Source organism: Rhea pennata, chromosome 5 (assembly GCF_028389875.1).
Source record: "Rhea pennata isolate bPtePen1 chromosome 5, bPtePen1.pri, whole genome shotgun sequence".
NCBI lineage: Eukaryota > Metazoa > Chordata > Aves > Rheiformes > Rheidae > Rhea > Rhea pennata.
In genome coordinates, this window is record NC_084667.1 from 57,093,711 (window position 1) to 57,111,320 (window position 17,610).

Genomic DNA, 17,610 nt, shown 5'->3' on the forward strand with positions numbered 1-17,610 from the left:
AAGCTGCCACAGTATAAGAGGATCCTTCAGCCCCTCTTTTAACCACTTTCTAATGACAGAAATAGTGTCAGCTTTCCAAAGCGGAGGGGAGTTGTTAAACAGCATCTGAACTCCTCACTCCCAAGAATTGCTCAGTATATTCTACACAGAGCGTGCTTGGAGAGAAGGAGGGTGATTAAGGGTTTAAACAACCCGAATTGAGGACAGCCAGAAGCTGATGGTTGGAGAAGAGATGCAGGAAGATTTAACTATTCCAAATGTTAAAAATGACAGATGAAGGTCAATGCCAATAGTGCAGAGTCAGACATTTGGGGAAAGAAACAACCCCAGCTGCATGTTCCAGGTACATCCCCCTAAGACTACCAGCGAGGGTATTCATAGCTGCAGAGTATCATGTGCTTCCCAAACGTCGAGTCAGTGCTCCTCCGACCAGGGAGCAAAAAAGTTGCAACTATTCTGAAAGCAATTAGGAACAAACATCCATAATGTATCTATGTCTGCAGTGGCACATGACTCCTATTCAGGAAGAGAGGGAGAATGAGTATAGAGAGAAAAGAAAGCATACAGAGAAGAATAGAGAGAAACAAATAAAAATACAGAGAAAAGCAAGAAAGATGATCAGAAATATTAACACTTTTTTTTTGCAGGCAGCAATTAAAATTAGACTCTTTCCATCCTGAAAAGGGCTTCTGATGGTGAAAACTGTGAGGAACATGAAGGTATGAATACTGCTGAAAATATGACTAGGAAGGAACTACTCACAATTCCTCACAACCCAAGTTATGGTACCTCCAATTAACTGATCAGGCAGCATGCTGCAGACAAAAGTTTTTCTCCACATCACAGTTCAGCTGTGCCAATAAGTTACGGTGACTATTGGATCCCAAGAATAGAACTGAATTCATGAAAGGTTTAGAAAAAGTCCTGGAATCAAAGAATAGGTTTTAAAATAATGACTAAAATGACATATTCTATTTCGTATACTGAATCTTAACTACCAGCCATTGTCAGAAGCAAGATACTGGATTAGACAAGATTTTGAGCTAAAAGTACCCTTGAGTTCTCACAGAAGGTATAACTTACTACTGCATGCCAGGCCTCCCTGCTTGCATGGTCCTACGCATGCAAAGTAGGTATATCTAAGCTGGTCTGAAGAGAAACAGGCCCAAAAATACACACACACACAGAGCACTCTCCTTTGCAGACCAGGCCAAAACTCAGCGTTAGACACGCTTAGCCCTGGACAAGGAAGTTAATCTTAAATCTAGACCAGAGATTTGCATAAGCATAGCTCTCTCTAATCTAGTTTCTCAGTGTTACATAAACAAATAACCTTTTTTTAAAAGTATCAATATACTAAAATAGTGCTTGCAATTGTATCATGGTGACATTTCTTCGAGGGAGACATTGGGCCTGTAGAGATGCTATTTCAGCATACACACACACACCCTTCTACCACGCAGAAAACTCAACTCATTCAAACAAACGAACAAAATGCAGTGCAGCAGCTGGAACTATTCTATCAGCTTTGTTTTGCCAGTTTGCATAGTCTTTTAACCCTTGAATAAGGACCAATAGTGTCATCAAAAACAAATGACCAAAGAACTCGAATCCAGGACTGGTGGTATGGGAGGTTATCATAATATTCTGCTGCAATCTTCTTCACCTGGAAGAGCAAGAGAGAGACAGAACAGGGTAGTTAGCTGTACAGTGTCAGGTGTGTTCAGCAGTCCCGTTCAGATCAGACAGCACCACCATAAGGTAAAGTTACCTGTTAGTGCACGTGAGCTTCTGAAGTTCAGCCAAACCAAGATATACTTAAGTACATTTGGATACTTCTAAGCAGAGTTCTGCAGTGAGTTTTGCTTCACAGTATTTGCAAGATGATGAATTTCTGCATTTGGATTAGTTAGAATCAAACTTTTCTCTCATTTGGGAAGTGGAGGAATCTCCACAATGAGATAAGTGACCTATTTTATAAATTGCCAAGGCTCCCACACACACTATTTAAATCACTGTTTTTCCACTAGCTGCTGAGGGCTTCAGGTGTAGGGGTTTGTGGCAAGTAGGAAAATACCAAAACCAGCCTTGAAAACAGGTGGGGTTTTTCCTCCTTTCTGCTACCAGGATGCACAGCTGAGAGGCAGGTTCCTCCACCAGACAGAGGAGATGGGAGGTGGGAGGGCTGCTCTTCTCAGTCCTGTGTTAAAAATGCCTAAGATTCATTATTAGATCATGAGTCTAATAAAATTTTATCCCTGTTAAAAACCCCAGGTTTTAAAACTGCTGCCATCACAGAAGCATTGCGTATTAATGGTGGTGGCAGCAGTGTTTTCAGTAGAAGCAAAGATTGAACCCAGAAGTCACAGAGGTTTCAAACCTGGCAGGTTAAGGAGACTATTAGGATTCCTGAGTTACCAGTCATCCCTGTTCCTACCTCCAGCTTGATACTCCGCTTTTTGAGCATACTTGATGACAGCAGCAGCAACAGAGTCTGTTAACTGCGGTACATTTGCACAAAATCTCCTCAGGCGTTGTTTTATGAGCGCTCCACCTCCTAGACAAACAACGTTCTCCCCAGGACGCTCCATCCGAGAGCCGTTTGTCTTGCGGGACAGCACGGCTTATCGCTTTAAAAACCCTGCAGAATTTTAGAGCCAGTACACCGAGCACAGTAGAGGTTTGCAGTGAAGGTCAAAAGAGTTGCATACAAATGGCCACCTGGGCGGAGGGGACGAGGCAGATCCCGAGGTTTGACGGGGTAACCTTAACACAGCATTTGGCCTGCTTGCGAAAAGGCAAGAATCGCAGCTGAAGTTAAACTGTAAGCCAATACTACCTGCTGCTAGCCACACCGCTAATGCAACTTGTAGAAGATACTTCCTGCGACAGAGCTGGTGTAATGTACACGGGGTTTAAGAGCTTTTACTCCTGTACCTGGGAACAAGGTCTCAGGTAGTGACTGCGCCTTCTGGTGCATGAGGTTAATTCAAAGCGACCCCAGGGAGGAAGTAGGAGAAAAATTAGCAGAGAGGCCGGTGTTTGCAATCTGTCTATGCCAGACACAGCAGTTTCGGCACCTTGAGCAAACCTGGGCGGCAGACTAGTCTGGGTATGGTGCTGAAGAGCTGAGGTGCGCACGACATGCGAGTTCAGAAACTTGCACGTAAATTTACTTCATACAGTCATTCTGCAGTGGCATAACAGATTTAAAGGAGATGTCCCAAACACATCCCCAAAGGAGGCATTTATTATTTAATAATTAAGATAAGCGATATACTCGGTACTGAATTTTGAAGATCACCCACACTGCATTTTGGAAGCAGGGGGCCTGGCCAAGATCAGCATGCTGCTTGCCAGCATCAAGTGGCTGAGGACTTGCTGGCCAGGTGTGTTGTTTTAGCAGCTCGCTGCAGAGCAGAGCAGCAGCTCTTTCTGAACGAGACTGTTGGTATGGAAAGCAAAGATTATGACCAGGGTCTTGTAAAGACTAGATAACCTGTGTCAGCTGCTATACAGTAAATCACACCTAAAGCAGCTGTTTGCTCCTGTCCTTGTTTTACTTTGTGCCCAGCAGCATGTTATACAGGAATTCAAGTGGCATTTGCACCTGACACAGCTTCCTGGCGCTCTGAGCAAGGAAACTGCATAAGATGTGCAGAAACAAGGGAGGGGAAAAAAATAAACCACAATGACATATTTTTGGCAAAGGAATGGGGAAGAGGAAAAATTTAATGGATGCAGTTAAAAGAAGGGTGACATCTGAAAGGTTTTCTTATGAAATTCATGAGTAAGTTTGTTAAGTTTTTGTTTATTTCCATTGTATTATCAACACAGGAGGAAAAAAATTAAAAAGATAAAAGTGCTTTCTCCTTGACAATGGATGAATACAAAAGTTTCCTGGCAAAAACTACTTTATTGTTATTTGTTTCAGCACCTCTCTGTACAAACAAAATTACCTCAAAGATATCAGAGAGTTGAGGGAACAGGGAGTCATTATTTTTAATGTAGATTCCCTCTTAAAATACAATATTAAACTACCTTTATTAAGAATGCTTTAGGCTGGATAAGCCAGCCTTCGTCTTGTATTCTGGGCACTGTACATAACCTGTGGGTGAGTTTGCAGGTAGCAGTTTTTGCAGCCAGTGTTACCGTCATCTCAAGGAAAGCAACATTATGACAAAGTACTCCTGGATCCTACTCCTGACTTCCCCCTCAAGGTCTCCATGTTGCGTTGGATATAGTCCATCTGCTTCAACTCCTCCCTTCCTTCACAGTTCTTCCCACTGGGAATCTGGACTATCCATATACACAAAAATTGTGGGTCTTAACTCATTGCTGGATTTTGATTAGAAAATGTCACAGAGAGATAATGCAAGTATAAAGCCTGGTATTTTTAGGCTTTGCTGCAGGTAGGTCAAGGTGACAAGTAACAAATCACAACTTTTAGACTGAAACCTTGATGCTTATTTTGTGCTTCTATGGCATAGCAACAGGACTCTCATCCTACTAGGAGCCCCCCTCCCCCAGTATATTATCAGAAAGGCACAGAAGTTATACACAATCTAAGCATTTGCTCACAGTTTTTATAGTAAATTTGTCCTGGGGTTATACAGGAACTAGAGATCTTTATGACAGGAAGCTGAAGGATAAAATTTAAAATGCTAGAAAGCCTACTATGGAAATTCCCTAAATTCTTCTTGATTTGGAGTGGGATGGGGTGGAAAAACACCCAAGCTGGCCTTCCTGGACATCATAGGGTTAATGAAATCTGCAATTCAAAAAGGGTACATCTACCATGTTTTCCAGTCTTGTCTGGCTAATAAATCTGGCTTCATACCTTGCTTTTTCATTTTCCCACAAGCTTAATGAATAACCAGTTTGCCTCTGGTAACAGTCTAGTTTTTATTGTGGTTTGCAGGAAGAGTAGCACATTCCTCTTCATTCTCCCTTCCCCTTTCACCGTAAGTACATCCCATCCTTCAGATAACAAAGAATGGATCTTTTTACTCATTCAGTAAAGAACGTAATATTTTATGGTTATAAAGCTTCATGCAAAGACTAATCTAATGTGCTGCTAGTAGATTCCAGTCTACTGATACATTTTTAGAGCAGGCTCTTCACTCCAATGCTGAATTTCATGCTCTCTTGTGTAATCTCTCATTATACTCGTGGGACAAGTTCTGACCGCACACTCATTTCGCTCATCTATAATATCTAAAAGCACAACCTAATTAGTCTTGCTTCCGATCTGTCATATTCCTAGGGTACAGGTCTTTTCAGTGGCAAACATATTACTTAGTACATACTGAATGAGCCATCTATAACAGAGGACAAAGCTGAATGTACCTTTCTGATAAGCAAGCGGAAGATCCATTACTTTCCAAGCTCAAGATCCAGTTATTTTCCAAGCCTATTTCTCCCATGGCCCCAATTATGCATAACTGAGTAAGGACCTTGTTTCCATTTTATGCTCACTAATATTTAGACAAAAAAGCAGTTGTACCTGAGAGGTCATCCATGTTAGACAAATTAACTATTAGAAATCTGAGTGCTGTAGCTTTAAGATCTGAAAATCTAAACTTTAATTCCTTTAAAGTGAAGGATTTGCTGGGAGGAGGGCAAGGGGCTGTTTCTACATCTACCTGTTATGAAGTTCATACATCAGAACTGTACAGAGAAAATCTGTCCCCATACTTCCTTCCACCAAAGAGTTAGAGAATTTTTCTTCTTGATTTGTGGAGAAGAACAGCCTGCTGTTTTAATGGAGTAAGGACTTTCTACAGCAGCTGTTTTGCCAAGGGATTTCCTCTTCATAATAGATTGTCACTTGTAACTGATCATTTGTCAAAGACTCAGAGTTTTCCATATAGTTCTGTCCCACAACAATAATTGATGAGCCTTGTATCTCACATCTCCTCTACTCCAGTAGGGCAGGTCTCACCTGCCCCACAGCTTGAAACAAATGAAGGCAAGTCCTTGAAATTCAACGAAAACTTCATCCTCATCACACAAGAGGGCAGACACTTTTAGCTGCCGCACTGCCTCAAGGAATTAGGCTAAACTATTTGTAATGTGGGCAGGGAAGAGCTTTTCAAGTCTCCTTCTGGCCTGGAGCAACAGTCCCAGCAAGTTCAACAAGTCATTCATTTCCTTTGTGTAAGATACAGTGCTAACCTCCTCCTCTTCTTGCATTTACATTTTAGTAATCTAAGTATCTAAGCATCTCTAACAAGTCTGAACATCTGAAACTAAAGCTCTGTCCATACACTTCCTAGATGAGTGATCAGCTCTATGAACGCTGGGAGCGCCTGACAGGAGACCTTCACACGTAAACGTTGGTTGCTTTATGGAGTGCTTTGTCTCCCACCAGTAATAGCCATGTTCTCCAGGACAGATCTCCAGCAGTAAACCAGGGTATGTTAAAACAGAATTGAAGGCTATATAGATGTTCCTGGTGCTCTTCTACACCACAAGATCTCTTCTTGCATTGAATCTCCTCTCAAACAATGTTTCTGTGATGAAGAACATAAACTCATTAAAGCAAGATTCCCAAACCTAGTTTGCCTGGATAGATTGCAATAAAGGAGGTATTCTGTGTTACACAGCAGTTGGGAGACCACAGTTCCTGAACTTCAGCCTCCTCAGCTCTAGGAGGACTTCATGAGGAAGTTGCAGTAGTAGCTCCCAACTTTGCATCAGACCAGAGACAGAAGATGTTTCCTGTCTAGTGTGCCAGACGACTGGTGTGTAGGAGTAATACTTCAAAGTCACTACCTCTAACACTGTGAGAATCGCTGTTAAAGAACTCCTTCCTGTATTAGAACTCAAAAGAGCAGCTATAAAACCATCCCCGGACAGCTGGACTTTGCAAATTTGATTCCCACAACCAATAAAAAGTAAATATAAAGTGGCTTGATTTCCAAAGGAGGAAAGCCATAGAGTATTCTCAATGGCAGACCAGACACCTTCAGCTTCTGTGGATAGAGCAGCAGAACTAAAACAGGTCATACACAGTGATGTTATTTTCCAGGGGTGCTATTTGTGTCAGGTTGGAACATGCCCCAGTAATCAAGTCATCTCAAAAAACAGAAGAACTATTGCTTGGTGCTATGTATATAGCTAACACATTGATCATCGGACAGATTTCAAGTAATGATTGTCTCCTATCTTAGTTCAGATGGGCCTTTAAAATTTCAATGAACCCAATTTGGGGGTAGGGGAAAGAAATGGAAAAATTTAGACCATTGTTGCCTCCAACAACAATCTTATGAAAGAGGTATTACTCAAGCTCCCCAAGACAACTAAATTCTCATTTCCTTCAAATAAACAAAATACTATAGCAGTTTGGCAGCCATTTCTCTCAATCTTCTGGTTAAAAAAAAAGAATCAAATCCAAAAAGCTTTTTTCTTTTTTAAGAATGGATCCATTGCTATGATTTAGAACGATTTCTCTGAAATAGTTCAAAAGTTTTTATAAATACCCAATTCACTTTTGGGTGAATGGATGCTGTACTCACCATTGGCAGCTTGCATCCAGGAATGCTGGGGAAGTCATGGTGCTCCATGTGGTAGCCTACATTAAAGGTGAGCCAGTTCAGAGGTCCATAATAAGAATATGTTTCATATCCTTTTAAGAACATGTAGTGTTCTGCTATAAAGTGCCCAGAAATGGGATGTAAACCCATGCAAAGAATTGTACCTGCTATTAAGTAAATAATAGGTTTGAGCCCCCAAAGGTAGTAGATTATGAGGTCTACAGAAAACTGTACAATAGCATTAAAAATTTCCATCTGGGTTATTGCTTTGGGGTTCACATACAGTGGTCTCAGACTGTAGAACACAGGTTGGAGGAAGAGCCAAAGCAGCTTCCGAAGTGGCGTACAGAAGAACCAGCCTTCAAAGTCTGTGGGAATGTCGACGTCCAGGGTGTCCCCACCAAGATATCGATGATGGTCGATGTGATATTTCTTAAAGGAGGCAGAGTAAGGAATTCCAACAGGCAAGTTGGCAAACACTGCAAACCATCGGTTCAGCTTGGCCTGCTTGTTCCCAAAGGCAACGTTGTGTGAAATATCATGGATGGCTAAGGTCAGTGAATGGTTGATGCATCCCCCAAAAGCATAAGCCCAGAAGAAAATCCATTTCCAGGATAAGTCTTTCACCAAGTAGCATGCTAGAAACTGCACAAAAACCATTCCAGATACAATCCACTTTAAATGTATATCTGGTCCCATCAGAGCCTTGATCTCTGGATACTTGGCTAAAGAGAAAAAAACACAGAAAAATTAATTAACTTTCATTTAGGCATACACAACCGTCGCTGGTGTACTCTAGTTTTACCACTCTGAGTCTGAGGCCCTAGTTTTATAAATGGCAGTTCCGGGGTTACCACAGGGAAGGTTTTACTGATGAACAGGCCCCAACTCCACTCCCATGTCATGTCCTGTTGAGATATCTATAGGCTGATCCTACTGGCTGCCAGGTGGCATTGCATACCTTCATGAAGATCAGTATTAGTCATTAGCCAACGACCACTCAAACTGTAAGAAGTGCCCTCTGTCAGGTTTTTGCTCTTCACCCCCCCCCCAGTCTAAATGTTATTTTCTACAGAAGGGATATAGCAACACTGCGTATAGATACTGCTTTCTTTGTAACCCTCTTCACACTTTCATTTCAGACATACTAGCAGGGGAAGAGGGCTGAACAACAGGCACCCCAAGTGTTTCTGTGTGGTTACATGACAACTCCAGCATTAAAATATATATATATATATATATACACACACACATATATATATATATATATGTATGTATTTGAGTATTCATCAGTGCCTACATCACACATCAGTCTTTGCACAGAACACCAATGGTATTAGCAGGCAGTTAGAAAATATACAAGTTTTTCTATGTTCCCATTCATTAGCCTGTTCCTGAGGCACTCAACAGGAACAGGCACAAAAATCACACAGATAATCATGCTGCAGCTTCAATGCATTTTCACAAAAACTGTGCAGATGCTACATCAGAGAAATAAGGGTTAGGCTTACCAGACCTGACCTACCACTCATGTCAGGACAGGACCACCTTGTTTTTGTTGGCTATTCACTTGTTCTTTTAAGGAAAAGGAAATACACAGAAGCACAGCTTATCTTCTGGGTGTATTTCCTTGCTTCAGGTCTCTTCTTTACAAACACACAATTCTCACTTCCACTTTTTACTCTCACATGAGTTTTCCCACATTTCTATGGACTCTACCTACCTACAGATCTCCTTTTACTCATACTCTATATGCCTCAATTAATATAATTTACACAGATAAGGCTGGAGGACAAGTTGCTCAGTCTGGAGCCTGTAGTTATACAGTGTACCCCTAGACGTTTGATAAGCCTGAACAGAAAAGTAAATGTCATCTGACGATCACACTATGGTGTGCACACAACTGCATTAAAAGCAGGTTATGATTATTCGCATGCATGCAGCTGTAGATACTGTAAACATTAGAGACAATACACGTAACTGCACGTGACCTTGCAAGCAGTGGTACCGGCTGGTGCTGAGGGCAGGATGCAGAGTTTTTTACAGAAATGAGCCCCGAGAAGTTTACAGCAGTTGAGACAGATGCAGCATTGTTTAAGGAAGTGGGCTGCTGCAGTCATGCTCTGCAACTACACCAACAACTTTTGAGCTCGCTGGCCCAGTTCAGCCAAGCTTGGCAGGAGATAGAAACAATAAGGATTAAGTGTTGTGAAAGATGAGGAAAAAGGAGATACTCTCAGTTGCTCCTCTCGCAAGGCCAGCTGGGGAAAAAAATCACTGCTAGGAGCATTCAGGTGGGAGAGAGATTTTGTAAATGACAGAAAAGCTCTAGTAAACACCCACATATTTTTTAAAGTCAGTCAAACTTTTTAAAAAGCATCTCTAGCAAACATAGATTTCCTTGGTTTTGATGCTTCTGAAATTACAGTTTTCACGTTAGAAATGCTAACATGCTAGAAATTGTTCTCTTACACCTAGACAAGCACCAAAGTTAAGTCCCAGGTATGGGATATCCACCCTAACAGATAACTTGATACAATGACCTGGTTAGAAAATCTGTGGCAGAAACATCTTGTATGCAGGTTTGTTTCCTGCTTAGGGACATCCGTCTGAAAAGCAGTCATGCAGTCAGGAGAGGTAAGTTACTGCAATTACCAGACCAGCCACTGAAGAGATGCATAGCAACCAGACCTGTTCCTCAGTGTGGTCAAGTCCAAGTCATTTCACCCTCCCCCCCCCCCAACCCTCCCCCCAAAAAAAAAGAAGAAAAAGAAAAAGAAAGGAAAAGAAGAAAAAAAAGACAAAAAAAAAGACACACTTTTTTTTTTTTTTCCTTTTAAGAGGGAGAGGAAACTAAGCACAGGATGCTTTACACTAGCTTGAGAACACTGATGGTTTTGGATATATATGTCTTTGTTGGGGCTAACAAGGATTGCAGATCAAATTAAAGAGATTTTGGAGCAGTAATTGCTGATCAGTTAAGCAGCAGCAGGAATATCTGGAAGTATGGCTGGTAGTGGAAGCAGTGCAGGTAGGTTGCATTTATCAGAAGTGACAGTTATTAAGTTACTTGTTAGGATTTAATATTAAATTCAACATGATTAGCTCCTCTCCAGCAATAAGTCTTGGTATAACAGTTAAACCAAAATGCTGTGTCTGTGTATCATTAATACTGATAAATGTTTCCTGTTCCCCTTACACAAAGAAACCTCAGGGAAGCTGACAGGTGGGTTGTTCAGCTCGCTGGAGGCTGCAAACCCTGCTGGCGGAAGAGGCTCCCAGACCTTTTTGTTCATGTAAAATGTTGAACTGTTTCAAAACCCAAGACCAAACATGCTTTGGTGGGACAGCTCAGATGCAGCTGTCCTGATGACTGCGGTTTATATATATCATCCTAAATACACAGATATGGCAACATAAATATGTATCTCATTTCTGACTTGTGAACACATCTTGAAGTTCAGCGAAGATATCCATGGCAAGCAAAATGCAGCACTTGCCAGCAAAAGACCGGGCGAACCCTGCGGGCTGCTGCGACGAGTGTCCGCAGGTGACAAGCGGGGCTGTGCAAAGCACGCAATTGCTGCCGGCCACCTGCGTGTCTCAGCGGCAACAGAGAATCGGATCCAGGGCTACCGTGCAGAACTGAGCTAGGACCCATAAAAACCTCCGACAAGGACACATTAAAGACCACCTTTGTTTCCTATGCACTGCTAGCATAAACGAGCACATACATATACTTTACACAAACTGCTATCTACTCTCCACTCTCGAGACTGTTGAAGTTTCACGTTAAGAGGCATCTGAGCAGAGACTTTTATTGTACTGCTCTTTCCTGAACCACTTTTATTTTGACCTTCCTGAGTATTTTTCCATTATAACAATGACCGGCTTCTGTGCAGTCAGGGTCCATCACTTGCAGGTGAGGGCTGCTACATGAAGATGGTTATACAACGGCATTTATAGAGAGGTCTTTATTATCCACCATCATGGCATGGAGCAGGATAAGGAACAGGAAAAAAACAAAACAAAACAAAACAAACCCTCGGTAATTCCAGATACAGAGGGGGAAAAAGACAAAGAAAAAACATAAGGGTACATGACCACACAGGACCAGGATTTGTCCATCAGGGTACAATGGGACCAGGAGAGCTCCAGCTACTCTGATGCCTCCACAGCACATTCTCCAGCCTCCAGTGTCCTGGGAAAGGCTGCTAGCTGAGCCAGGAAGACAGCTTATCCGTGTGCGCTGCTTCCGTTTATCAAGGCAGAGCCACAGTATTGCAATTCGAAGGGTGGAGATACTGCTGCAGAGGCACCGGAGCGCAGAGGCCTGGCTCTCCTGTCTCCAAGGCCAGCTCACAGCCAAAGTAGCTGCAAGCACTTCCGTGAGGTACGTAGCTGGAGCTATTCAGTTCTGTCCGACCCAGCCCAGCTCCACCATCTCTATGCCATGTTCCCAGAGCAGCTGAAAAGTCCACCGCGCGGGTGAAATGAAGTCTTTCCTCACTGTTCTGACAACGTGGTTGAAAGAACAGCAGTCAAGAAAGACCAAACGTTGGAAAAAATTTCAGACGCAGCCTGTGATTCTGAAAATGCTCAGTTTACTGAATTGATGTTCCACTGGGATCACTCTGTTGTCGTGTGTAAACACCAGGCACTTTTCTAGAGGCATGCCTCATTATAAAAGTCTACTACCAAATTACTCTGACTACATGCATTTTTCCCCCGTTGCTCCTTTCTGGAGATCTGACACACTGCACCACATCCTTAGCACTGGAGCTCTCCAAAAACATAAAGGCAGTAGAGTTTTTAATGAGCACCGGTGCCCAAAGCCATGAGAAGCTTGTAGTAACAAAACAAATTTCTTCATGTTCCTTTATTTTAATCACAACTGCAGCAGATGCGTATAGTCAGAGTGGGAACAGCATTCAATACAAAACTTTCAGAAGGCCTATCAAAGAGGAGAAAAAAGTCTCTGCGATGGCACTGTCCTGGACTATGTCCTGTTAGTCGTGAATCCCTGCCAAAACAAACAAGAGGCACCAGGCACAGGATGGCAGCTTTCATACCCTACACCCTGTGCTGGCGCTGGCTTTTGAATCAATAAGAAAAGGAGGGGGAAAAAAAGAAAAAGAAAAATCCAGTCAGTTCTCTGACATGATGGTACCTTGTTTTTTAGCAGCTTAGCTCACGAATACACTCATAACTGCTTTAAATTGTGCAGCACTTTTGAACTGTATTTAATCGAAACCATACACAAGCCAGGACAGTAGGAGGACACACAAGCGGAGCAGAGCTCGCACAACAAAACCCTCAGGTTTGGCATGGTCTCCTCCCCCCTCTAGTTTTCAAACTAGTAAGAAACCCTTTTAACCGACTAAACTGAAGAGTTACACTCCTGCCACGTGAAGACAAGGAGCTGAATCCTTCGCTCCCCATGCACAAGCTCCCACGTTGTTCTGTGCTCTCCCAAAAGACCCAGGTCACTCGGCGGCGAGACACCCTCCCTCCCCGGGGCGGCCGCTGCGCCCAGCACCGGAGGCGGCACGGCATCGCCCCGCCACCGTGACGGCAGGTAGGACTGCGCTTGCTTACTAGCTAATCAGGAGTGAAGACATGTAGGAATACGAAGAGAGCTGCCTGCTCGCTTCCTGCTCCCTCTGAAACCAAACCTGCGACACGCAGCAAGCTGAAACCTTCAGTTGCGCTAATTTTAGTACACTGTCGGTAGGAAACGGCAAGCACCTCAGCCATTGACTTTCTGCTCAAATAATTTATGCTACAGGCAATCCCCTTAGGGAGCTGGCAGGAGCGCGGGCAGCAGCTGCTCCGACTGCCCGCGGCGCGGAGCGCGCACGCCGGGGCGGCAGGGTCCCCTCGCGCCGCAGCGGCAAGGGGAAGCGCACCCGGCTTCCTCACCGGAAGCACGTGCGATTCAGAGCTCTGGCTCTAGCTTTGGCTAAGGAGATCCGTCTCTTGCATATTTCAGTAGGCACGATTTATCAGAATTTTCATAAATGTGAGTTGTAAACAGGCCACAGAAGAAGCAGCTGTAAGAACTAGTACTCTCTAAATAAGTGAGCAGAGCTCGCGTTGGCTGAAATCTATTACACCCAGAATTCAGCTAGATGAAATAAATAAAATGAATTTTGCCCTTTTGATTTGGTCCCCCATCCAAGCAGATAAACTTTTCACATACAAGCCGCTTACAGAATTTCCCCTCCAAAATAACTTGCCAAAGCAAACGAGTGCTTCTTTAAGGATCTTACAAAACAAGACATTTTCTGACCAACCTACAGTAATTTTATAACATTAGATCCAACCCACATCACAAACAAGACATCATTCCTCTATGCGGCAACATATTGCTCATTGCTTGTATTCGGAAAACGGCAAATATAACTATTCATTGTGTGCTTATGGTGCTACCAGTACCTGAGAAAGGAGTTTTTCTTCTTCTCTCAAGACTGAGAAAACCCAGCACTTCCCACTGTGTGCAAGTCCCACAAGTGCTTTAATCCAACAGACCCTTATTGTTACTAGAGGTAGAAATTCTACTTTCATTAGAAGCACAAATCCCCTCTACCTTTATACCTAGTCACTCACTGTGCCTGTTACTAGCAGTAACAATTGTGCAACTGCACCATAAGGCTAGGTAGATCCAGGTGAAAAGCTTCCCTCTGCTGAATTTTCAGCCAGGTCACCTCCCCAGTGCCGCTCACCGCAGAATTACACAAATCTTGCTTCTGACATCAGACAGTAACAGACTTTTCATAAACAAGAAGATGAGAAAATACAGCCAAAATAATTTTATTTCAAAAACTGGAAAGCACAGATAAGATGATCAGGATCAGGGTCAAAGTATAAGCTTGGCAAGAAATCTCCTTTGTATCTGAGAGCCAGCTGGCACCTAGATAGTACCAAGCACAAGGGAAATTTTGTTTAAGAGCAAGGTACTACAGAACGAACAGATAAGAGACAGGGAAGTATTACCTCTTCCTTGTGCAAAATGTAGATCTGTTTGCTGGTATAACTACATCAGTTGGGAATCACATCCCTCGTAAGCTCACCTATTGCAACAAAATCCTAGCGCAGGCTTCCAGCCCGCCCAGTCGATACACACATTGCACAGCTCTGGGGATGATCATCTGTCCGGAGACCACTCTTGGGTGATGTGCCAGGGCAACAACCTAAGAATCAGCATGACAGCTACAGCCAAAAACATACTTTTGACAACCTGAACTTAAAAAGATCTCCCTAATTTGCAGAGGAATACTTCTCATTCAGGCACTTTGTCATTGCCTACAGGAGAAGTCACAGACACCTTGGGCGATGAACTCTCCAGCCAGGCTATGCAAATTTGTGATAGTCCATTATTAATACCCAGATACTCTTTAGAAACATATTAGGACAACAGTTTAAGGAAATACTACATCTATAGAAAGAGCTGCCTTACACAGTTGTCAGTTTGTCCATAATTAAAAATTAACCATCAGGAAAAATATTTCCATTTAAATCCATTTTGATATGTTCAAATGTACACAAGATTCATGCAGCACACTGCAGCTCAATAGAGACTAGGCGCTTTGGTAAATACCCAGTCAGGGGGGTTGCTGGCCCTCAGGGTTTGAATGATATAGAGACAGTGATTATACCAGTGCTATATGGGATATTACAATACTCTCAGCAGCTAATAATTTTGGTATTCATGAACCACTCTGCCTTGCCAGACATATCACAGACCATTCTACCCCCATTGCCCATACCTCTGTCTCCATTTCCACTGCCTCGGCCTCTGCTCCCACAGCTGGAAAAAGGGAGCTCAGGGAAAGGAGAGGGACCTTGAATCCAGTTGCTCTTTTTTAACCTAAAGAAAGTAGGGACAGAGCCTCTCCAGCTACTTAGCTGATAGGTCCTACCACCTTGCAATACAACTTTCATCAGGGGCTAAAGTCCCTACTCCTACAGTAGGACTATAAAAGCAAGAGATTAGCAAGGGGAAACCGAGACCCAGACCCACCACACACCAAAACATAGTCCCCTTGACTGAAAGATCAGTAACATCGTTTTATACAGTCATGTACCACTATTATATAGGAAAATAAATATTTTTTTTGCTGAATATTATACAAAGCCAGACTAGCCTATTCCACCACCATAACTGTAATAGAAAGGTTTTCGTAGTTTAGACCAACCCAAGATTAATCTATTAATTGTATTAGTTATTAGTTATTCTCATAACTAGCCTAAAAAAAACCACCCCACAAATCCTCAAAACCTGAAAAAACAGAAGTAAAAACCTCCTCGTGCACCATATTCACGTACACAGTTAAATGCTGCCTGAACAGCACAAAAATACAAGATAAGACTCTATTTTGCCAAGACCCTTCCTTGTCACTGGGACAAGGCAAAAAAAGATTATTCTATTACATTCTTCTGGCTTTGTATCAAGCACTCATCCATATCCTCATTTGATTTATTGCACTACCAGTATACTCCGAAAATTTGCAACCTCCTCTGCGCTGACTTGACAAGCAGAGTAGTCGTGCTCTTTGAGCTGAATGAGGAAATAGTCTGAAAACAATTAACACTAAAGAAAATCTCAAAGTACCTTTTATTTGAGAAGAGATGAAATTCTACATTAAAAAAAAAATCCAATGGGTTTTCAACACTAGGCATGTTGAATTGTATGAATCTTCGAGGAAACACGTTGGTTTGGGGAAGCGCAGGTCTCCGCACTCACAGATCTGCCTGGCGGGTCTCTGCCGCAGCCCCCGGCAGAGCGCAGCGCTCCGCCGCCCGACGGCGGCCGCCGGCTCTCCGGGTCCCGTCCAGCCGGAGCGAATCGGGATTTAAATCCCCATTAGCGGAAGCGCTCCTCGCGGCTCGGATGCGCTGCCCTGCTCTTCCACCCCGCTGTCACTACCTCTAGCAGTCACTACCGCTCTGCTCAGCCGCGGGAGGAGGCTCGGCGGCTGCGGGATGAGTCGGCAGACGGAGCAGCCCCGGCGGAGCCGCCGCCCGGGCTCCCCGCAGCGCAGCCTGCCCCGGCCCTAGCGCCGTCGGGGAAGCCGCCCGGGCTCCCCGCAGCGCAGCCTGCCCCGGCCCTAGCGCCGTCGGGGGAGCCGCCCGGGCTCCCCGCAGCGCAGCCTGCCCCGGCCCTAGCGCCGTCGGGGGAGCCGCCCGGGCTGCCCGCAGCGCAGCCTGCCCCGGCCCTAGCGCCGTCGGGGGAGCCGCCCGGGCTGCCCGCAGCGCAGCCTGCCCCGGCCCTAGCGCCGTCGGGGGAGCCCCCGCCGCGGCCAGCGTCTCCCCCGCGCCCTACCCAGGATCTCCTTCCTGCGCTGCGTGTGGGGCTGCTCCGTGTAGACCCACTCGAAGTCCCCGCGGGTGACGCTGTTGCCCATGGCTCCCGCTCCGCGCACCGCTCCGCGCCGCGCCGCCCTTATAGCCCCGCGGCCGGCGGAGGGCGGCGCCGCCGCCGCCTCCCCCCGCCCCGCCGGCTCCCCCTCGCCTGCGGCGGGCAGCAGCGCCGCGCCCCGACGGGGCGGCCGCGGCAGCCCCTCGGGTGTGCGCGGCGGCGGCGGCACCGCGGGGCGCCCCTCGGCCGCGTGCGGGGCTGAGCGATGAAGGCGGCACCAGGGCCCCAGCCGACGGGCGACTCCCGGCAAAACCCAGCCACGCGAGCTCCGCCCACGGGTGGAAGGCCTGGGGCGGCGCGGGGGTGACCAGCGCCTGGCACGCGCTGTCTGCTGCGCCTCTTGCCTAGCACGCCGACAAAGCCTCACAGGAGCAGTCCCAGGAGCAGTCGGTGTTTGACCGGGTCACGCTCGACTTTTGGGACCCCACGACCTGCCACCACGTCTGGTACTGTCTCCACCGACAGACCAGTCTGCTCTCTGCTAATCCTAGAATTCCTCTCTAGCCTCTCTAATTCACACAGAGAGGAGTTACTGGTGTTACAAGTTGGTGTTTCTCCACCTGCAACCCCAAATTACAGTGTTGCTCATACTTCCCAGTATGCTGTTCAGCAAGCTCATACCTGACCCACTGTCCATCTTCAGCGCTCACT

At 45.0% G+C, this 17,610-nt stretch overlaps 1 protein-coding gene across 1 annotated transcript; it reads right to left on the bottom strand.

Annotated features, from left to right (window-relative positions):
* Positions 1-1,522: 1,522 nt before the first annotated feature.
* On the bottom strand, positions 1,523-16,945 carry DEGS2 (delta 4-desaturase, sphingolipid 2). Its single transcript, XM_062577306.1, has 3 exons — positions 16,864-16,945; positions 7,521-8,263; positions 1,523-1,666 (listed from the first exon to the last, which is right to left on the bottom strand). The coding sequence occupies exons 1-3, from the start codon at positions 16,943-16,945 to the stop codon at positions 1,523-1,525; spliced, it is 969 nt and encodes a 322-aa protein (XP_062433290.1).
* Positions 16,946-17,610: the final 665 nt, after the last annotated feature.

Excerpts from the sequence above, each read along its gene's own strand:
- DEGS2 (XM_062577306.1), bottom strand. The coding sequence starts at position 16,945 with ATGGGCAACAGCGTCACCCGCGGGGACTTCGAGTGGGTCTACACGGAG. Across the intron at positions 8,264-16,863 it reads GCGCAGGAAGGAGATCCTGG|CCAAGTATCCAGAGATCAAG; the intron begins GTAGGGCGCGGG and ends TTTTCTCTTTAG. Across the intron at positions 1,667-7,520 it reads CTGGATGCAAGCTGCCAATG|GTGAAGAAGATTGCAGCAGA; the intron begins GTGAGTACAGCA and ends TTGCTCTTCCAG.